Below are 24,000 nucleotides of genomic sequence, written 5' to 3' on the forward strand. Positions count from 1 at the left end.
CCTTGCAGCGTGGACCTAGGAACAAGTGCTGTCATGAGCTGGATGCAGTACTTTCATTTTTGCTTACCTCATCCAGATAATGTGCAGTTCTGTTGAAGTGCAGTTGAGAGTAATAATCATAGGATCATAGGACTATAGGAAGTTATTAGGCTAGTGGCCATGATGCCCTTATAAGCCTAGCCAAGAGTTTAGCCCATGTTTAGACAAGTCATCATCCAAAGCCCCTGTCCAGCAGGGACACAGGTGGAATCCCAGGGGTGTATATTTTGTTTCCCATCCAGTTATCCAGGTTATGCTTAAAAAGGGATAATGAGGTACTCTGCTTGATATGGAAAAGGAGTCTATTCCACAGATGGGGGAGTCTCTGGGACGCAAATCTGTCCCACCAACAAGTCCTATTGATGTCACAGACCAGGTTGAGGTCACGCATGTGTGTTACCTGAGTGGAGCTTGACATGCACCTCACCTAAGTATCATGTTTAATCATACCCTCACTTTGGGCTTTATGCCCTCTGAGTGGTGCTCAGCTACAGTTATCCCACTCCACTAGGGGGGATCCACCTTGGGTCCCGGGAACTACTGCCCCATCAGTCTGACCAGCCTGATCTGCAAGACCATGGAATGTATTATCATGGAACTTATAAACAAAGACATTGGCAACCTTCAAACACTGGACCCCACCCAGTTTGGGTTTGTGAAGGGCCGTTCTTGTCTCCTGAACCTGATTGGCTTCTTTTAATCAGTCTCCAGGGCCATGGACGAGGGTAAGGCAGTCCACACAGCCTATCTGGACCTCGCCAAGGCCTTTGACACCATCCCCCACTCTGGAATCATAGATAAACTTACTAAGCTGGGCATTAATCCCTACATCACTCGATGGGTTGCCAATTGGCTTACTGACAGAACCCACACTGTAAAAGTAGCTGACTCCAAATCCAGCTCCACACAAGTGGAGCACCTCAGGGTTCAGTCCTGGGACCTCTCTTGTTTGGCATCTACTTCTTTGAAGTACAGGCCAACACTAAGAGACTCTGGTTAACAAAGTTCGCAGATGACTGCAAACTGGAAGCCATTAGTGAATCCCCAAATGATGTGGATAATCTGCAAAAGGGCCATACAGAAACAGATGCTTGGTGCCAGAGCCATGGGCTCAAACTCAGTGCCAAGAAATGTATAGTTATCCCCGTTGGGAAAAAACATGTACCCGTGAATTACCACATAGGTGGCAGTACACTAAACACCAAAAGTATGATAAGAGACTTAGGGACACAGGTGGAAAGTGGTCTCACCTTCAGTAACCACATCGCCACAATAGTCAGGAAATCCTTCTATGTGGCACACCTTATCACTAAGGGCTTTTCATCCAGAAAAAAGGAGGTCATTGTCCCACTGTACTCATCCCTCATTAGACCCATTATAGAATACAACTCCCCATTTGGTAAGTACATCTCAAGACATCTGCAATAACTGGAAAGGCCGCAGAAATACCTCACTAAAAGAATCACAAGCCTAAAGCAGATGTCCTATGCTGACCGCCTTAAAAAACTCTAGCTATACTCTGTCACATATCATCTACTCCGAGGCAATCTCTGCTTAACATACAAAGCCATGTCAAACGCAGAGCTGCTGGACATGCTACACTTAAAAAAATCCCAATCCCTCAGAGCCACACACTCCAGGGATCCAGACTTTGTCATCACAATAAACAAAACATGCTGGGGGGATAGTTTCCTGACCCAGAGACTCCCCAGACTCTGGAATAGACTGCCCATACATGTCAAGCAGAGTGCCTCTTTGGCCCTCTTCAAAAGGAACCTTGATGATTGGATGGGAGAAAGGAAATTCACCCTGGGGATCATGTCAGTTGCCCTGCTAGACAGGGGTTTAGGGAAGTAAATAGTGTGGGAAGAAATAGCCAGGGAATTATTATGGCAAGGCTTGTATAGGCCCTAGGGCCGACAGCCTAGTACCAACCTATGAACCTATGAACCTATGCTGATATGCAGCAGTCCCATCAAGGCGGAGTCTGAGATTGCCTTATATGCCATACAGAGGTCACCTCTGAGAAGTCTGTATGAAACTAAGTGGAGGGACAGGGCTTTTAGCCTATCTGTGTAGGGTAGATGTTTGAGGCCCTGGATTCTCCTGGTGAGGAACCTCTGTGGTCTCTGCAGCTCCTGCATGCACTTTGCGAAGTACATTCCAAAGAGGGCGTTGTACTCAATAAGTGGCCTTATAAGGGAAGAATACAGGGATGTTATGACTTCCTTGTCCCTGGATGAGATACCCTTACTTATGAGGTGAAAGAGAGAGTGAGAAGCACATAAATTATAAATGCACAAAACATCAGGTAGAAATGGAAGAGTGCAGCTACACATTTTTATTTAATTTAAGTATGTATATCTTTTAACTGTACTTATTTTTTACAGCGTAAGTCGGCTGGACCTCGGGTACTTATTCACTTACAAACCATGTTCGATATGGAGCATAACTTTTTATATGCAGTAAAAAAAAAAATCCAGATAATATGAGTGCAACTTAAATAAATGGATGGGTGACCACAAATTCACTCCTGTGCTGGTGCCCATGTCCCTCCTGGATAGAGGAAGTTGATATTAACTACCATAGACTTTTAACTCTGTGAACTTTACTCAACTAACCACCAACAGTTGGAGCAATGCAGGATAAATATGGATATGCTTGTAAGGGCTCTAAGGCTGTTATCCTAGTAACCTTCTATGAACTTATGACATTATGAAAAAGAGAAAATTCAAGGGATAACAATAATAAGGGATTTCTTAATGTACATCGCATTAAGAAAACTTAAGTCATGTTTACAAAAGGTCTTTCTCTTGTAGACTGTATACAATTTATTCAAGATTAGTTAGCTTTCATGACCCTAGAAAATAGAGTACTGCACAGGTCAAATGCCTTTTCCTCTATTGATACATCGGAAGCTGTGTACATTATTGGACACAAGTATAAAATAATTAAACCACTGTAAGACAGACTAAACAGAAAAATAAAGTTACATCTAGCTCATATTAGAAATAAAAATGAAAGAAGTGTTGTGACCAAACAATGCTGTAAAACATGTCAAGAAAGAAATGCTCAACAGCTGTCCGTCATTTGATAACTGCTGCAGTAGCCTTAGCTGTATGCGTATTATCCTGTTAAGGCTATAACAGATGACCAGCTTCCAAAGCTTAAGGGCACTTTCCACTCACCCAAACTGTCAGTCAACCCAAGATGAGCTGAAGAAAAAGACTAGTTTGGGTGCCAAACCCTTCAGAACGTTTTTGCTGTTGAAGAGCACTGCTCTTGCAGGCTTTCAAGGGTCAGTGGTCATCTGATGTTTCTTCATTGCTGTGTAGATAGGTTCTTTCGGGGGAAAAACATCTGTTTCTTATTTTTCTGACAGAAAGTTACCATTGTATGTAAACTGTTTCTTTTAAGCTAGGAAAAATGTTTTATTAACTATCATGCGACTTTTAGTCTCTTTTTACTAGGAGTGCTACTTTATACTTTTCAGGGAAAAAGTTGTTAAAACTAAATTAAAACTAATTTTTCTTGTCTAAAAGATGAGCTAAATTACTTTTGGAACTGGGGTAAGTGTTTAAAGTGCTTTTCCTTTTTTATTGTGGAAAAATGTGCTTTTTTAATATTTACCTGTTTTACCGACTACTTCTGCCTGGCTTCCCTTGGATCCAGGCAGTTTTTCAGCTTCACCATGAAACAACCTACCAGTTCCTCTATTCTTCTTTCTTCCAGCCACAAACAGAAATAAAAAATTCCGAGCAGCCTTTGCCCTTTCAGCAGGCTATTATATTGCCTAATTCAGAGATGGCTGATTCTGCTCTGGCCATTTCTGGTTCCTCAGACCATTTAACTTTCAAGTCTTTGGTTCCCTCTGGTGTAGTCCCTACAGCCACCATGGACTACACCAGAGCAGCCAGCCTTCGCTAGGGCTGTTTGAGTATACTTGGTGAGCAAGGGAGAACCACTCTTTTCAGTCTTTGAAGAAGGAAGTACTTCACTGCCTAGATAGACTGGATTGCTTGTCACCATGGAGGTTTTACTGGTCAAAAGTAGGTCTACTGCTTTAGAAATTTCTGTCAAAGGTAGGTATAAGGTCACACATTTATCTTCACCTGCCTTAGTTACTTGGCCAGGAATGATTTATTGGGCTTAGCTCAGATCTTAGTTCAAGTTCTTGAATCCATCATTTCTGGTGTTTCTTGTAAGAGGAAAAGGAATTCACTGTCTGAGGATGTTCAGGACATTCAACAGGAAAATGATTGTAAAGAGACAACTTTTATTTTCAGTCCTTGGGTTTCTGATTTGCATTCTGATAAAGAGTGTTTCTTCTGATAGTCTTTTGCAATGATTGTTTTTCTAAAACCGTATCTGAAATTAATCATTTGTTTCAATGGAAACATAATGATCTTCCAATGTAATTAAAGAAATATTATGATTTATTACAAATGGAGTTTCCTGAACCTTCACCAGCTCCTTGTGTTCTTTCAGCATTAAGGTTGTATTTATTATTGCCTGTAACCTGCCTGATAGCCATCCTGTTGTTCCTAAGAAATCAAACAAGTTGCATGAAGCTCAGTCTTATACATATGTATTTTCTAACCCCAAATTAAACCCAGCAGTGATTTCCTTGGTAAGTCCATCTGCTGCTAAATATGTGGTAAATGCTAATCCCTCTACCTCTTTCAAGGATGAAAAAGCACTTGAAAGATTTTGGGGAAAAAGAGTATTCTTCTACAACTCATATTTAGACATATAAACTGTAAAGGCCACATGTTAAAGTTTATGTTGGCCTTTTAGAAGAATATGTGGGACAGCATGGCTTTGTTTCCCTCGTTTGAGGAAAACTCATCTGTGTGTAATCTCACTGCTTCTATATCTCAAGCTCAAATAAATAAACATTCTTTAAAGCTGAAGTCATGAATTTTCCTTTAGACACAGAAGTTGCATTTAAAACATTTGCTGTAGAAATCCTTAAAAATGTGGTGAGAGAGGGAAGATGATTCAGGGAGTTTCAAAGATTTTTCAGCCTTCCTTCTCCAAATGTCAAGGGTGTTACAGCTTCCTCTTAAACATTTTACAGAAAAGAAAAATAAGCAGACACAAGTTTCTGATAAGTACAAATTAAAAAAAAACAGTGGCAGGGGGATCCAAAAAGGAAGGAGGAGCCCCAGTCTAACAAGTCTGACTGACTATCTACAGAACCCCTCCCCTGTTCCCACCCTGACAAGACTCTATAATTTTTCCCCAATTTCTTTCTTTGGAAACACAGTATCAAAAAAATGGGTTCTGAAAGTCATTCATTAGGGATATAAATGGCTGTGGGAAAATCACCCGCCATTTTAGAATATTCCTCCTCACCCTCTAGATTAAACTTATTTTTTTCCCCTCCTGTCATTCATCATCTGCCCCCTCAGATGGAGGTAGAAGCTGTCCATCCTTCTCCAAAATGAGAAGGTTTTTATTCAAAAATGTATTTGTACAAAAGAAAGAAGTCTCATGGAAACTAGTCCAAGGTCTTTCCTTTCTAGACCAATTTGTGAAACCCCCAACTTAAAAAGTCTTTGGTGTCAACATTCTCAGGACTTGGAAACTGTCATTCCTATCATACCTTCTCTAAGGACAGAGTTTCTTTGGTGGGCAACAGCATGCAACCACAACAAGGGGCTGCCCTTTACTCAACCCCATGTCACCCAGACCCTAACCACAGATGCATCAGACTATGCCTGGGGGGCAAACATGGACGGCAAGTGCATTCAGGGCCACTGGAGTCCAAGTCAAATCCATCTGCACATCAAACAAAAAGAGATGCTAGCTGTGCAGCACGTACTGACAGCTTTCAGATCCCTACTCTCACCAGGACACCTACTAATAAAAACAGACAACACCACAGTTATGTGGTACATCAACAAGCAGGGGGAACACACTCTTACCCACTCTGCAGGCTAGCCATGGCCCTGTGGAACATGGCCTTGGACATGCAGGTCCATCTGCAAGCTCAATTCCTGCCAGGCAAACAAAACTCACTGGCAGACAACTTAAGCAGAAATCTCCTAGATCCACATGAGTGGCAATTAGAGCCCAGCATCTTCAACCTTCTGATTCAGAAATGGGGGACCCCAGTGGTGGATATCCTTGCCTCCCCCTGCAATCACCAGCTCAGCAAATTCTGCACCAGGACACCTCACAGCAGGCCCTGGAAAGTGGATGTCCTATCCTTCCAGTGGGTAAATCTCTCAATCTATGCCTTTCCCCCTCTGCCCGTTCTCTCAAGTGTATTTCTCAAGATAAAACAGGACAGACCAAGGACAATTTTGATTTCCCTGGACTGGCCATGCCAGCACTGGTACCCACTCCTGTGCAGCCTGTCACTGGTGCCACACTGGCACCTACACCAGAACCCAACCCTGCTCTCTCAGCAGGGGGGACAGATCTTGCATCCGCAACTGCAAACCCTAAATCTTGCAGCCTGGCTTATTCCTTGAATTCTCCCCACAGTAACCAGCCTAAGCAAGCAGGTGCTGGACGTCATTCTTGAAGTCAGAAGACCCAGTACAAGGAAATCCTATGCTGATAAGTGAAAAAGGCACTGCTCCTGGATTCAATCCAAAGGAGAGGACACAGCTGTGCCCTCCCTGCCTCTAATCCTGGATTACTTAGCAGATCTACTCCACAGGGGCCTATCCTTCTCCTAGATTAAGATCCATGCCTCTGCCATTTTGACTCATTACAACACTGAGCCACCTCTCTTCTCTCACCCTCTTATGAAACAGTTCCTGAGAGGGGCAAACAATTTAAGGCCACCAAGGAAAGCACCCACCCCTGCTTGGGACCTTAACTTTGTACTGGAAAAGCTCACGCTTCCCCCCTTTGAGCCTGCAGTGTCAGCAGAGTTAAAATTCCTCTCTTGGAAAACAGCCTTGGTTCTGGCCATCACTTCAGCCAGAAGAGTATTTGAGCTACAAGCACTTATGGCCGTGGAACCCTTCATTAGTTTCCATGCTGACAGGGTTTCCCTCAGGACTAACCCTTCCTTTATGCCCAAAGTGGTGTCCATTGTGGCTCTCAATCAAGCCATCCATTTGCCAACCTTCTTCCCTAATCCTCAAAGTAAAGGGGAAAGGATCCTGCAATCCTTGGATGTGCACAGACAGCTCAGATTCTGCCTTGATAGGACAAAGCCCTTCAGGAAATCTGACCAGTTGCTAGCCAGCTTTGCACCAGGGGCAGAGGGCAAGGCCATTTTGAAACAAACAATTTCCAAATGGATAGCACACTGCGTCCATTTCTGCTAGAAGCACCATGGGAAACCAACCCCTCAGGGGGGTCATAACACATTCCACTAGGGCAACTTCTACCTCTACAGCATTCCTCAGGGGAGTCCCTACCAGGGACATCCTGGAAGCTGCTACCTGGAGTTCTATATACACTTTCACCAAGCATTACCACCTACCTATCTTTTCCAAATCCAGGGCGGGTTTTGCAACAGCAGTCCTGCAAGGCATACTAGTCAGCCCCAACTCTTCTTGACTGCCTCCACCCTTCTTCAGCTTTGGGAATCTACCCAAGTGTGATGACTGCAAAAGTGAAACATGAATAACATAGTACAGTTGTGCACACTTACCATAAATGTAGATGTTCGACTGTATTCACTGTTGCAATCATGCTTTCCCGCCCTCCAGCCCCCTTGTCTCTCTCTCTCTCTTTCTCTCCTCTCTATGTCTGTTACTCACCCCCTTCAGGGATATTGATATTTACTTTTTACTGGTGGTGTTTTCCCCACCATAGCTTAGCGGCTTGTTTGGGGGGCTCCTGACATTTGGGGCAAGAAAAACTGATGTAATGGCATCGGCTGCCTGTTTTTATACCCCTGATGACCTGACATCAGTCCTGGAGCGACAGCAACCGACGCAGAAGTACTAAGTCTCTGGTATTTAGGCTAACTGAGGGCTACCTGCAGGCAGATAACCCAAGTGTGATGACTGCAACAGTGAATAAACCCGAACATCTACATTTATGGTAAGTGTACACAACTGTACTTTCCATGTTAAAATGTTTTTGAAAATAGTGTAGCATACCAGGTCTCAAACAAAGATGGCTTTTCCTTAGGATCTTAACTTTGTTTTAGAAAAATGAACTCCACTTGAAGCAGCTCATCATGCTTGTTTGAGGTTCTTAACATGGAAAACAGTTTTATTGCTTGCTATGACTTCTACAGGAAGGATATCTGACTTGCAAACTCTTATGATGGGTCACCCTTATTTCATTTTCCACAAAGGCAGGATTTCCTTAACAACTAATCTTTCCTTAATGCCTAAAGTGGTATCCAAGTTTATTTTATGCCAAGTCATTTATTTCTCTGTCTTGTTTTAAAAATTTAGAAATGAGGGAGAAAGGATTCTCCATACTCTGGATAACTGTGTGCTCTCTGCGACTTTAAACCATGTCTTAGTGACCGCACAGATATTAGCATTCTCTAGGGTATAGACAGCTCCTAGTGAGTGGAGGTTTTTTTTTGTTTTTAAAATCCAAGCATTGAGCAGTAACACCTTTAGAATTTCTTGGTTCTGATTTGCTATGTCGGAAGTACTTTTAGTTTGTCATTGCCTAAAAAAGGCATTATGTGGGAGGACAATGTTTTAGCTAATATTCAAAAGCCTAGAGGGGAGAGATGCAAACCATCCCTGGCAAAGCAGTGTGGTCTGCTGACCATCTCCTTCCATGCTGACAAATACTGCATCCCCTTAGAATGACTCCAGAAACAAAGCCAGTTATTAAAGTCAGTCATCTTCCATTCATACTGTGGCATAATTCTTGGAGAAGGTAAAATGCTGCTCAGTACTGGGCTCATACCAGCCTGGGACACATATTCCGAGATCTCCAAGATGTCTCAATTCATATAGTCTAGGGAGGTACGTCTCAGGTCATTTATACCCACATGGACTATGACTGAGTCATACTGATACTTGTGGTCCCAATTGCACGAATGGGTCCAGGTCCCTGATAAGCCACTGACCATGATTTTCTCCTTACTCAGCCTGGAGAGAGGGACATCAGTGTGTCTCACAATGCAGTCTCCAATGATTAGAATGTTGGCATGTGGGCTTAGAAGTTGAGGCTCCATGAGATGTGGCTGTATGTGTTGATGTGAATGTTGTTTTGAAAGTGTGCATTTGGAGTTGCTGAGGGTGTTTTTTATGTGTACTTTGTCTAGGAGGTCTTTGGGGTTTAGGATGGTTATATTTAATTGCCTCAAAATATGTAGGTCTATGCGTCTGCTTTGAATTGTGTGTGTGATGGGTGCAGCGTCTACACTGCTGACAACCTTATTGACATTAGGAGAGCTTTTCTGTGAGAGCTTTCCACTCCAGTGACATTGTGTAAATACATATCTCCCATACCATATTTTTGAAAAGTAACTGGTTGTCAGTAAACATGAGGTAATTTCTACATTACCTCAGGATGCCCATATCCACCAAGCTGACAATGGAGATAGTAAAGTTCGTATCCATGGCAACAGACTCTTTTTTTATTGATTAGACAGTTGGAGTGAGAAAGTAAACTAATGTCAGGAGTATCCAGTTTGCAACTCTGTATTAGTTGTCCTATGTGCAACTAGGTATTGGTGAAATTTTAGTGGTGCTTTTACAGGAAAAATGTCTGTTACAGCAGTAGTCCCTTTAATGGCAGATAGTAGGATGTTATTGACACAGATAATCAGGTCTCAAAAGTTTAATTAGTTAGTGGTGTAAACTTGCGTACTGATCAGTCAACACTGGGTGAGAATTTTGGCCTTTCTGTGGAAAGCATCTGAAGAGAATTCTATCCTCAAAAACTGGAGGTTTTAGAAATCTGGGTCTATATTATATAATCGAAAGGAACGAATATTAAACTGCTTAAATGTCGAAATTGCTGTTCATTGAAATTGCTTTTGGGGGGGGGCTGTGCTCCCCACACTCCCCGCTAATTATATATACCAACTCTGAGATCGCACTACAGTGAAGAAAGGGCAAAATTACTGATCTTCACTGTACCGCAATCTCACAAAAAACAAATCGATGAACGGCAATTTCGACATTTAAACCATTCAACATTCGTTCCTTTCGATTATATAATATAGACCCTAGAAATCCCTAACATCTTCTTGAATTTCACTATGGCTGGGGCATCTTTCTCTTTATAACCATCATTTTCTTTGGTGAGGCTATCAGCCCTTCTAATGCTTAAGAGCTGGGTACCTGATCTGCAGCTAATTGCCTTTCAGACAGAAAATACAGTTCCTCATCAATATAGCTACAAAAGATTTGAGGTGGAATATTATGTAAACCTGCAACCTCTTGCTTCCCCAAACACCAGTATTAACCACGTATAAGGCTTGTCACTGAATGAAAATAAAAAGGACTCCATCCATGAACTTTTTGTCATACTCTGATTTGGAAGAAGAGATTTTGGACTGTTTGGGCAAGATTACTGGGGCCAGAGAAATCATAACCTTCAGCCATCTCCTATACTGTGGGCTTTTGTATATGTGGGTGACAGGCTTTCAGTACAGTCTTTCTCTGAAGCCCCCACCCACAATGCTCATTAAGCCTGTTTTTTTACAGGGTACAAAAGCAGCACAAACAATGTTGTGAACATTTGGTAGAAGATGCGGTGGTAATCATCTTGGATACTCTTTGGGGAGTGGGGGTTGTGAATCTCAATTGGCACCAGGCAAAAAGTTTTCTTAATAACAGAGAGATGAGAGTCACAGCTTAAGTATGAAGTTTAATACTTCTGAAATCCTTGTTGTCTGAGTTTTAACTTGCCAGAAACACTCACTCTAGTATTAGGGAGACATCCACAAGCAAATCGAAGCTGGGAAGCATTTTTGAGGTGGTTATAGCTGGAACTCTGATTGGGTAGCATGCATGACTTAGGATCTAACCCCTACCAGATGATGCAAGGAGGCCATTATTAAATGCAACTTTAAGGAGAGATAATCTCTTTGATCTCTCTAAGGACTTAGTCAAAAGGCATAAAGACAAAACTGAAGACTATTGCGTTAAGTAGACCTTCTGCCCTCCATTTCCCACATATTCAGGAAATACCCCATTGAGCTGTGGCTTTTTTTTTTAAGAAACCATGCTAAGATGCATAGGTATAAATAAAAAAAGGCAATATGAAGAATGTAAAAGTCTTGAAAGGGAACCAGGGCATGTCATGCAGTTTTTGTAGTGTAGTTTTCCACAATCTAGTACAGGAGCTTCCCAACTGTGACTTCATCCCATCAGTCCTCCCCCTCACCATCTCTTATCTCTAAACCTCCTGGGTGGCTGAATCTCCTTCTTGTGGGAAAACTGATTCCTTCTGAACTCAGATAAATGGAGAAGAGGTAGTTGCTTTGATATATTTCAAAGATTTTTTTTCCAATTTCCTCACTTCCTTGGTGTGCAACCCCTCTCCAGAAATCCCCATTCTTTAAGAATTATTGGAATACAGTGGGTATACGTCTTGTTCCTATGGAACAGGCTTCCCATCCATGTGAAGCTGAGTTTGTCTGTTATCTAGTCTATGTACTACCTAGACCAATGGACAGGGAATAGGAAATTTACATAGGGCCGGTCACCCATGTCCCTTATGGACAAAGGTAGCTTATAAGTGCCTGGCCTTCAATGTCCTGTTTGGATACAAGACATCTTTATTCTTTCAGGAAAACTTGGCTAGGCTTAGAATGGCACCCCCTGGTCATTAGCTTAGTAACAGTCTGTGAATCTATGACTCTATATGTCTCTTCCTATGCATGCTACTATGCAATCTGCCTTGTTTACTTCTTTGTAGAAACTGCTTCATGTACATTGACAACCCTCTACTACTAACACATAGGAACACAATCTGTGAGAGATGCAATTACATTAAAATCCTAGAGTCTCTCCCTTACAAACCAGTACATCTGATACTGAGAAGGTTGTCAGCATAAACACCACACCTCAACCACCATCCACATCTACACAACACACACCCACATATCTGGAGGTCCTCAAAAAAAAACATACCCAAACAAAAGAGACCTCAGAGGCAAAAACACTTGTGAACTTCATTGCCTACCACAGCACACACTGTACATAGTCCACACACCTGTGTCTTACAGCCACTAAGGCCGAAACATAAACTCAACATATTAGTCATGGGAGGCTCCATTGTGAGACACACAGATGTGCCCCTCAAAAGGCTGGATAAGGAGAAAGTCACGGTAAGTTGTTTGTCAGTGCCAGAATCTGGCATATCAGCCATGCATTCAAGTTCCTTAACAACAGGTACTGTTATGATTCTGTCATAGTCCATGTTGGCATGAACGACTTGAGACGTACCTCGCTGGACTACATAAAGAGAGACATGATAGAGCTCACTGAATATGTGCCCCAGATAGGTATGTTCCTAGCCTTAAGCAGCATTCTGCCATCACCCAGAATGATGCCTCAATATAAACAGAAAATTATTTACTTTAACAATTGGCTTAGTTTCTGGTGTCATTCCAAGAGGATCCAGTATCTGACAGCCTGTGAAGACATGACTGACGAACCATGATGCTTTGGCAGAGATGGCCTGCATCTCTCTCCCTTGGGCTTCAGGCTCCTGGCAAAGGCTCTTGCCACCCCCATAGTGCCTTTTTTAGGCAATGCCATGAGGTCAAAACTACCAACATGAAAATTTTATCAGAACGGAAATTAAAGGGACGTGCTGCTAAACTCTAGGAGCCTAAACATGAAACTGCAGTCATTGCACACGTTCTTAACCCTGGAAGATGCTGACATTTGTGCAGTCACAGAAACCTGGTTCAAAACTGCAGAGAGCATGCCAGCCATACCAAGTTACTCGTCCTTTCATACATTCGGATCCCAAACTGTGGGCAGCGAAGCAAAAGGGGGTGGAGTTGCAATATATATATATATATAAAAGACATGTACACCTCCAGGCTAGTCAAACAGTATGACGCACAGGAGACACTACAGGTGCAGTTAACCATTGACAGGACCCCTATTCAAATCATAGCTAGCCACAGGCCCACAACTTTGACTCAAGTTGCACACCCCACCTATACAGACCTCTTTGAATCTATCAAGATTCAACCCTTTACCCTGATCCTGGGCAACTTTAACTATCCAACCATAGATTGGAAGAACTACTCATGCCAAACCACAAATGTCTTGAGATTCCTTGATTTTGTTGATGGAAAAGGCTTGGACCAGTTGGATGACACCCCCGCAAGAGGTAAAAATATCTTGGACTTGGTATTAAACAGCATGAGTAACCACTGCAGCATCCCTACAGTGTCATCCTCCCTGGTAAGATCTGATCACAAAGCAGTCACTTTTGAAGTCACCATCTCTCCCAACCACCCCCTAGATAGGGTCAAACAAAAAAAACTTCTCAAAAGCTGATTACAACCTCCTGAGGGAGGGTATAAACAGCTTCACAGCTCCCTCCCCCTCCATAAGAACTGGCACATATGTCCAAACCTACACCAAAGTACTATACGAGCATTTGTATAGCTGCACGAAAACAGGAATACAATACCGGACAGGACAAAATCCTCCTCCTCAAGTAAGAGTAAACCTGTCTGGTGGACATCTGCAATAAATAATCTCTATAATAAAATGAAAAACTGCTGTTGAGGATCAAGAAGGAACAGATGCCTAGTTGAAAGCAATCTCTCCTCAGTCTGAACAAGCAAATAAGAGCACTAGTGAAATCCTCAAAAGCAAACTTCAAGTCCAAACCGGCCACATCTACTAAAGACAATCATAAGGCTTTCTTTGCATATGTCTGCAATCTCAAAAGAAGCAGCCAGATCTGCTCAGAACTGGTGTCAAGGACACCACATACACAAACGCCATAGATATAATCAATCTGCTAGAAGACAGGTTCAGTAAAAACTTTACCCCTCTGTCCCCCCATCCGTAAATCAGGACATCCCCAGCAGTGGACCCCCTCCTCATATCTCTAGGGAGCAAGTCATCACTACCCTTTCAAAGGCAAAAAATACAGCCTCCATGGGACCAGTTAACATCCCAGGCTGCATCCTGCATGAACTCAAGCCGGAACTTGCAGCACTATTAGACACCCAATTCACCCAAAGTCTGAGTACTGGCTTCATCCCAGCAAAGTGGAGGACAGCCACTGTCATCCCTTTGCACAAAGGCAGAACGTCCACCAATCCAGGAAGTTATAGACCCATCAGCCTAACTAGCCTGATCTGCAAGTCCATGGAGCGAATTATCATGGACCTCATTAACAAGGACATTGGCAACCTCCAAACGCTTGATCCCATACAGCTTGGTTTCATCAAGAGGAGGTCATGCCTGTTAAACTTGGTCGACTTCTTGAGACAGTCACCAAAGACATGGAGGAGGGGAAGATGGTGCACACCGCCTACCTTGATCTGGCTAAAGCCTTCAATACTATTCCCCAGTTGGGTATAATAGATAAACTCTCTCAACTAGGCATCAATCCATATGCTAGCAGATGGGTAGCAAATTGGCTCACTGATAGAACCCACCTAGTCAAAATAGGGGAAGCCATCTCAAGCAGTCGACCTGTAATGAGTGGTGTACCCCAGGGATTGGTCTTGGGGCCTTGTTTGGGATATACTTTTTTGAGGTGAAGGCCAAAACCAGTGGGCTATGGCTGACCAAGTTTGCAGATGACTGCAAGCTGGGCACTGTCATCAGTTCCCATAGTGATGTGGACATCCTCCAAGAGGGTCTCACACAACCATATGACTGGTGCCAGAAACATGGGCTCAAACTGAATGCCAAAAAATGCATCATCATCATCCCCTTTGGAGTGAGTGATATCCCCACAAATTATCACATTAATAACAAGGTCCTAAGCACACAATCAACTATGAGGGACTTGGGCACCCAGGTTGATAACAAACTGATTTTTGACCACCATATTGCCTCCATTGTATGGAAAGCTTTCTACATGGCCCACCTCAATAGAAAGGGTACCTCATCCAGGGACAAAGTGGTCATAACATACTTGTATTCTTCCTTTATAAGACCCATTATTGAGTACAATGCTCCTTTCGGCATGTACCTCACATAGTACATGCAGCAGCTGGAGAGACCACAGAAGTTCCTTACCAGGAGAATCCAGGGCCTCAAACATCTACCCTACACAGATAGGCTATAGGCCCTGTCCCTCTTCTCAGTCTCCTACAGACTCCTCAGAGGTGGCCTCTGTCTGGCATACAAAGCCATCTCAGACCCCGCCTTGATGGGACTGCTGCATATCTGCAAGTCAAGCTCCACTTGAGTAACTTGCACACGTGACCTCAACTTGGTCTGTGATATCAATAGGACTTGTTGGCGGGACAGATTTGTGTCCCAGGGACTCCCCCTTCTGTGGAATAGAATCCCTCTCCACATCAAGCAGAGCACCTCATTAACCCTTTTTTAATGTAACCTGGATAACTGGATGGGAAACAGAAAATACACCCCTGGGATTCCACCTGTGTCCCTGATGGACAGGGGCATCGGGTGCTGACTTGTCAGAACAAGGGCTAAATTCTTGGCTAGGCTCTGTAGTGTCTCAGGGCCAATAGCCTAGTAACTTCCTATGATCCTGTGATCCTATACCCTATACTGCATGTTTACTTTTAGATCGTCTGATATGAGTGCTTCCAGTTTTGATGCTAATTCTGTTACTCCAGTTGCCTCATTGAGATGACCACTCTTTTTTGCATGTTATTGCATTGCATCTAATTCACCTTGCCTTTGACCATTATTATACTCTTGATGGAGCTTTTCTTTCTTTCTTTCTTTCTTTCTTTCTTTCTTATTTTCTATATATTCAGGTGTATCAGTCCGGTTGCATGTCTTTGTGCATATCAAAACCTTCTTCACAAAGACATTTTAAAGGACTGTTTCTGTAGCACATGTTTGTGGCACCCATTGATAATCATGCTTTCATTTTAGGGAACTTGTATGCTGTAACCCTCACAGTAGTTTTACCATTTTGTCTAGTCAATGTCATGCATGTGGTACCAGGCAAAGACTGGCCAGTTTGCTGATTCATTTTCTGTGTAGCATTGCAGCAGATAACAAGCTAGAATTATTTATTATTTATTGTTTTATTTATTTATTTAGGTAGTTAGTTGTCTTTGTTTACCAGGAAAGTCTGACTGGGTAATATCCATTTTCATTAGAGGCTCGGTGAGAAAAGCTCCATTTACTTACATTGCATTATACTAAGTTCCAGTTAAGCACAGAGTAGTTACATTTCTATTTACATTTATATAAAAACAGTAGTTACAGTTATATAATTCTAAAAGTTTACAGAGGTGGAAGTTGCTAAAGAGAAAGCCCACATGCAACTTAATAGATTGTACAAGCAGAAGTTATATATAAAAATAGCTAGGAGAGAATACGACTGCCTGGTGGAGGTAACTCACATCCAAACTCAGCAGAACAGTAAAACAAAAGTAAAAATAGGACACAGAGCAGGGCTAACACATAAAAAAAAAACTTTTATTGTTTTATATTAAAGTTTTCTATGTCTTAGCACTGCTCTGCATCCTATTTTTATCTCTGTTTTATGTGTGAAAGTTGTTTTACAAAACAATTCTTTTTTTAAGAATTCTGTGCAAGCTGCATCTACAACCCATTTAATTTTACTATCCAGTCAAACAAAGCTGTTAAATTAAAGTATTACACATGGTTCTCCTGATGTGAAGTTATGCTGCATTGAGTCCATTACTTCGCTGTTTCTAGATTTTTTAGATGTTATCAAAAATTTCTCCTGATAAATGATTCTGTGATTTTACCTAAAATTTAGATCAAAATGACAGGCTATTAGTTGTGAGCATCTTAGTTGCTTCCTCTTTGTAAGATGGAATGTCAACTGCCCTCTTTCACTCTTCAGAAATCTTAATTACTCCCAGCATCTTTTGAACAAGTTAGCTAGAGGTATCGCAGTATGCCTTCTCAGTTGTCAAAGAGCTCTAGAGTGAATCTTATTGGGTTACACTGCCTTGTGTACCTTTACTTTTGAGGCTGCTTTATGATCACTTCCTGTATGAAAGGACTGAGGGAATTACTATTTCATTAGTGACCACACTTGCTGAGAGGACATGATAAATGCACATTCTCAACCTCTGTAAATATTGAAAAGTTTTCGCTCCTTATTCTCTAGAGCTGTTTTTGTCTCTTTCCTTTTTTCTTATGTTTGACTATTCCTCAGTTTGTTCTCTTACATAGATAGCTGTACAGAACTGACAGGGCAAGAGGCAGAAAGGAAACAGGAATAAGAAAAAATGGAGATGGGGATCGAAGGACACAGGTTAGAAAACATAGAAAACAATGAGAACATACTGGGCCATGATAAGCAGTGAAAGAAATGTGGGTAGGAAAGGTAGTGTGCTACTACTGGGCTTACGGGATGTGGACAAGCCTGGAAAAACATACAAAATGACCAGGATATCTAAAGATCAGGCAGGGCTGAAACGTCGGAGTACAGGGAGGAATGGAAGCTGATGTGAGATGAGGGCAAAGAACAGACTGAAGAGGGACTTCCAGAAGAAACAATGGCCAGTTCTGTAATAGACAAACTAGATATGTACAACTTGCAAGATTGTGCAGTTTGTATTCAAGAACATGCCTTCAAACATACCTTTAAAATGGCAAGTAACTGTTTTCCTTGTTAACAAATATTAAATAAATAAATGATCTAGCTTTCTTATATTCCATATGGGTTTACCTGATAAAACTAAATATGTGGAATGTTCAACTGCTTGGCTAGTCTCTCTATATCACTTCTTTCAACATCCATTGTACTTTTAGTTAGTTAATCCCATTTACAACTCTCTCTTTTCTCTGTCTCACTTTCTCTGTATTTTGCATCCTACATACTGTTCTTATTCACTCCCCATTTCATCTGCCTAACCTAACCACCCCCTTTTCTTGCCATTATCAGACACCTTGATCTTCCTAATTCCTACTACGACATTCACATTTTCTCCTCTTGCTTTTTGGTTGTATTTACTGTGTCTTCTTTTCACATCATGTATTTCCTGTGGCAGTTTTTGTTTATCCATTAAGTCTATTAGATGTTACTTTAGCCAAGCTAAGTTATTTGCTTTTCTTTCAGCAATCTCAATGATATGAATATAATTGATGCTTCTTTTATGCATATCCTTTATGTCTGCACCACTTTCATTGAGCATGGCTTGTATATTACTTTTACCTTTGCTGGTGATGTTTACTAAACAGAGTACCAAGTTTACTGCTGAGACATCTCATCTGTTTTTCTTTGTGCAGCCAGCGTACCATGATTAGGTGTGTGCATTCACTATACAGCATCCGCATACACTGCTACTCTTGTTTTTGACTGGATTATGTATGTACTAATAACCAAAATGCAGTTACCACTGTGATAGAGATTAAATACTCTTTCCCCAAAGCAATTAAATGTATGCTGTAATGCAAAAGAAATATTAATACAAGGTTTTGACTTGTGAAGCAAGGGTTAACGTGATACAAACTTTTGAAATAAATGCTTGTTGGTAAAAGCAGAAACTGCAAGGCCAAACCACAGAAGACGTGCTTAGCAAGCTTGAAAATGTAGTGTTAAGAGTAACAGCTGGCAAGAATGAAACGTGATTAGTTACCTTTTACTGTAAATACTTCAGTTAGCTTTTACTGTAAATGCATACTGTGGGCTAAATGGCATCCTGTTGTAATAATAAAGAAGTTTTAGGGAAAGGAAAGGGAAAGACTTCAGATACAAAAAACAAAGGACAAGTGACAGAGACAAAAAACAGTCACGCAGACCACGAGGACATTAAAAATAACATTGGTTGCCCTTTGAAAAGGGTAGATAAACTGGACATTGTTTTTTCTTCTTCAGTGACGTCTTGATTGTGTGCATTAATCTGTATAGTGAAAATCAAAAGGACTCTTTTGCTAGCTGTGTTATAATAGAATTGAAATGATCTCAGAGAGTGTAACTATTTGGATAGATTAAACTATAATGGAAACAGCAATACGGTGTGAGTCTGGTTACTTCTGACGTTTTCACAAACAATTTAGCAGTGGCGAGCCAGCTTGAATGTGACCTTTTCTATCTGTTACCAGCAGTTACTGTTCATTTGGTATATCCTTCCAGTGTTATTTTTTACAACTAACACATATAACTGTTTTTTCATTGCAATGATATTTTTGCCTATATCTCTGTCTAAAATAATTTCTATATTTATAAATCTACATTCATTTTGTAGACTTTTTTACTCATTGTTGTATGATTGGTGTGGTTTTCCCAAGCATCCACTGTAAATAGATTTTCTTCTGTTAGTCCTCTGGATTAATGAAGAGATAGCTAGATAGATAGATATACAAGTAAACAAATGGATATATGTTAAAGCTGTTGGTTAAATATGTTATGTTCTTTATATGTTTATTTTATTTTGAATCTGTAACTGGGTTAGAAGTCTGATCAACGACAGAAGACAGAGACAGTGAAAAGTAAGGAACAGTATGAAAAATTAGAGTCTAAAAGAAGAATGCCATGCTTACAGGGGTTATAATGTGTGAGAAGTAGCCTGGAGCATTTCTACATCCAAAACTGGAAAGGAAGATGAACTAACCAAAGTATTTCTAACCAGATGTAATTTATCCAGCTAATGCAAGAAAAAAAAACGAATAAACCACTGTAGACACTAACTTATCAAAGATAGATGAGAATTCTTTATAGTAAGGGCATCCCTGACCAACAGTGACCATGTCATGTTTGGTTAACACCTGGGGAAGATGAGAGGGGACAGATGAATGAGACAAATTTGTCGATGAGGGAATGGAGATAGAAAAGGAAATAGACAGATTGCCTGTTTGAATTAATCAATGCTTTCAAACAGCTATGAGGAAGGAATAAGGAAAACACTGAAACAAGATCACTGTGATTCTAATGGGAAGGATAAAAAGCAGACATCGCAAATGAAAGGGTGTTCTAAAAGCTGAAGAAGAAATAGTAGAAATGCAGGCAAACGTGAAGAAGGTAGGAACACACCATCAAAGACTGAAGGGCAAGACAAAAGCAGAAAGTCAATTAAGGATAGAAATCAAAGCTGGGAAGATTAGTTGAAGTTAAGTGAATGAAAGAAGAAAGATGATAACAGAACGTCAGAGATGGCAAAGTGAGGGTAGACAGTATAGAGAAAATGCAAAGAAGTTAAACAGCCTTAATTAATTTTTGACTCAATCTTTACTAAAGATATTTGAGAGCCTCTTTCCTGCTTATCTCATTCCTTCTCTGGGAAGTAGGAAAGATGTGTTGAAGCCTTGGATTAAAAAGGTAGACTACCTTAAACATATTTTTTGTTACACTTTACTGACTAGGTTAGTTCCACTAGGCCAATGTCGTTTTTTCAGGCGTGACTGAAGGTGGTTTTCATACTGTCTAGCGGAAATTTGTCCAGGGCACCAGGGTACATCTCCTACTCTTTTTAAGTGCCATGGAATGTTTTACATCCACCTGAGCTACCAACAACTCAGGCAGATAAGACCTTGGTTAAATGTCTCATCCAAAGGACAGCCCACTTAAAAGTGCAACACCCCTCCGTATGCTTCAATGCAGTGTCAGTGTTTGAAAATTGATCTAACTCACTGATGTGGGAGTACAACCCCAGAATTCTGCACCAAAGGCAAGTGTGCTACCCGCTGTGGCTCTGTGACTCCAGTTGCTGTGTAAGATGTTTATGATGACGTCTCAATCTTTTTGCTGGGCATATGTCCATGTATCATTCTAGAAGTTTTTTCTAATTTGTTTTACCACAAAATGGTCTCATGGGCACTGCCATTTTGCAGCACATATTGAAAGTTCAAGGATTATAAATGTAATCTTTCAAACAACAAAAACTTAAGTGTGAATGGGGTTAGTAATAATTGTGAGTCTTTCATGTATTGAGGTATAATCTCAAAGTATCAGGGTTGTGGGTTATACAGTCCCCATATCAGACGTGTGTGAATGTTTTTCCCCTTGTGAAAATCACGTTAAAAGTATAAGGGCAAGTTTCAGAATGTGCTGTTTGCTTTTACAGAATCATTTGTAAGTTTCAAAGTGAGGTGATGTGCACTATTAATTATTGCACTTCTGATATGGAGCCACCAAACTGCGTTATTTCATTTTAAGATGTAGGTTTTTAGCTTTCTGATGTAGTGACATGAGGCACATAGTATGTTGTGGTCAGAAAAGATTTACTTAAATAATATTTTTTTACTGACATACTCTGAAAATACTTTGATTTACTACTTTTTGACTATGTCTGGCAAGGTGTCCATTTGAATGGATTAATGATAACTCATACACAGTATTTCAAGTTATTTACGTGTTAAGCCTGAAACATTCAAGTACTTTTCTTATACTTAGAACTACAGTGTTCAGCCTCATTTTTTTATGAGATGCTAAAGGATTGTCATTTATAACAAAAATATGCTCATAAAAGGATTAACTACTGTCAGTGTCTAAGTTTAAAACCTTTTTATCTTGATATTGTGACCACAGTCAATAATTTGCTTCATTACTTTACTTCCTCAAGGCTGTAAAAGCATGATATGAGCTACACCTCCTAGCCTATTATGATGGTACATATAACATGGCAAATCTCAGAAGGAAATAACATACATTTTTTACAAAACGTGAGATAGGTGGATAGAGAAACAGCTTCAGGCAGAAATCTGTAAGATTACTGCTAAATTCACATTTTCTTTGTAGGTGAACTCTTGTGGCTGGATTGAAGGGAAAGAAAGGCACTTTTGAATGAGAATACACTTGATGATTGTGTTAGAAATGTCATTTAATAGATAGTATTACTCAGTTTATTTTCTTTTGAGGCTCAGTAAATGCCTGTATCACTGAGGTCAAGCGAAATGGTCATTGAATCTTTATGATTTTATCTTTTGAAGGATAATTGTTTCTTGCTACCTTTGTCAGAATCTGTTTGTGTCGGTATGCAGCTGTTGGCTGGGCCGCTTAGCAGTCCCATCGGATATTTTCTGGGCTATTAATATGGTAGTTCACATATCTCATCAGCCTCTGCTATTGCTTAGTTTTGCTCTATGGTATTTTTTTCTCTATATAAATGTACTAGGTCTCCCTTATGCATCCATATAATTCCACGTTCTGTCTTTTTCAGTAAATATAAACAACATATTTTCAGACTTCTCTTTTTGTTGTCATATTAACACATTTGTACCCATTATTTTTGGATCAAATTTTATTTTTTCACCTGAAATTCTGATTAGTATATCTTGACTGTATGCCTGTGTGTTACGCTTGTCAGTTTTTGCCTTATAGTATGCAAATGTTTTCCCCTCTCTTTTAAGTTGATCTGTTTTTCTCAGTAGACTTTATCTTTCTGCATGCCCTGCAAGCAGTCTTTGGACATAACTGAAAGAGACAATTGATAAGACCTTGGCCTTCAGCTGAGATGGATTTACAAGCTTGGGAAAATGTATAGGAGATGACTTAACACCAAATAATGATTTCAGCTGAGTAGAGTAGTAGGACTTGATATAAAATCATTAGCAAGGTAGAAAACAGATGTCCAAGTTGGAACGCTAAATAAAACGGAAAAATGTGCATTCATGTTTCTATATTCTTATATGTTATCTAAACATAGTATGTACATTTTGAAGATGTTTAAATGTTTTTATAGTTTCCTCTTGAATAGTATAAATTAATATTACAAGTATTCTGACGTGACTGCCTCCTCATTCATTTCATCCCACAATGGCATATTCTCTAAACTAAGACATCTATGCAGAAATGTGCAATATTAAAGTCCAGTATCTTCAGAACTGATCAGAACTTCTGGGCAGCCATCAACAGGAAGCTATAATCTGGTTTACTGTTAGTGTGGTGGTGTATGCCTGTTTATCCTGTGTTGCACTGCATTTAGAAATTATTTCTTCCCTTTTAATCCTCTTTTTAGATTTATTCTTCACTGATTTATGTGATTCTTAGCAATAATAACTTGGAATTTATTGGCATTACATGAATGCCCTTCCATGAGATGAACACAGGTATTGTAATATAGTTCTGTTTGAATTAGCTCTTGAGGGCTCAGCCATTTTTTACAGCATAAACTAATTGTGTGTTGGCAATTTCATTTGAGAAATTTCAAGTATTTTCCCTTATAGCACCCTGACCTCTGCATGTAAGGGTTAACTGGAACACTGTTCATGCTTATGTAGTATTACTGTCAGTTTATGACTTGCTGTATAGGAGGTCTTTATTGCTAAATTATGAAAATGTTACATTCATGTTTGTTTACTGTAGAAAGCCGTATCTCTTTGTTGTCAGAGAATATTTACTTGGTATACTGAGCTTGTGTCATTGCTTTTAGGAATTAATTATCCTTTTTTTCAATTCTTCTCATCTCCCTCCTCATCATTATTTTACCTTTACCACATTGTGATTATGTATTTGTTATGCCTTAATTTGTTGCATGCTTGCTTGCTTGCTTGGTGCTTTGTGACCCAGACCCCACAGACCCATTTGATATTGATTTGTACCATTCATTTGATGACTTCCCTACCTCAGTCCCCGATGTGTCCACCCCCATGCTCCCACCAGTAGGTGTACAGGCTGTTGCCCTGACGTCAGAGTCAATGAGGGTCAGCTGGGCAGATAACTCCATTTCGAAGAATCAGAAGACAACAGAAGTGCGGTTTTATACTGTTCGTTGGAGGACCAGCTACTCGACCAGTGCAAAATACAAGGTAAGCTTTTTCTTTAAAAATTATGTTCCTCATTATTGTATCTTCTTGCTTAGCTATCCATTTACTTTGTTGCATTATAAAGTGAAGCCTGGACATAACCTGTTTTTAGTATTTCACCCATTAGTCTCATATGATGTATATTCATGAATAAGTCATGAACATTTTTTTTACACAATGTGCACCAGTAAACAAGCAAAATGCAACT

At 40.5% G+C, this 24,000-nt stretch overlaps 1 protein-coding gene across 1 annotated transcript in view; it reads left to right on the forward strand.

Annotated features, from left to right (window-relative positions):
- Positions 1-24,000, forward strand: part of DCC (DCC netrin 1 receptor) — a 2,283,601-nt gene that overhangs the window by 2,008,885 nt on the left and 250,716 nt on the right. The window contains exon 17 of the mRNA XM_044089014.1: positions 23,557-23,795. Coding sequence (XP_043944949.1) covers positions 23,557-23,795 — 239 coding nt within the window. The remainder of the gene's footprint in view (positions 1-23,556; positions 23,796-24,000) is intronic.

The sequence above is a fragment of the Protopterus annectens genome, chromosome 1.part1, assembly GCF_019279795.1.
Source record: "Protopterus annectens isolate FY-2018-M chromosome 1.part1, PAN1.0, whole genome shotgun sequence".
NCBI lineage: Eukaryota > Metazoa > Chordata > Ceratodontiformes > Protopteridae > Protopterus > Protopterus annectens.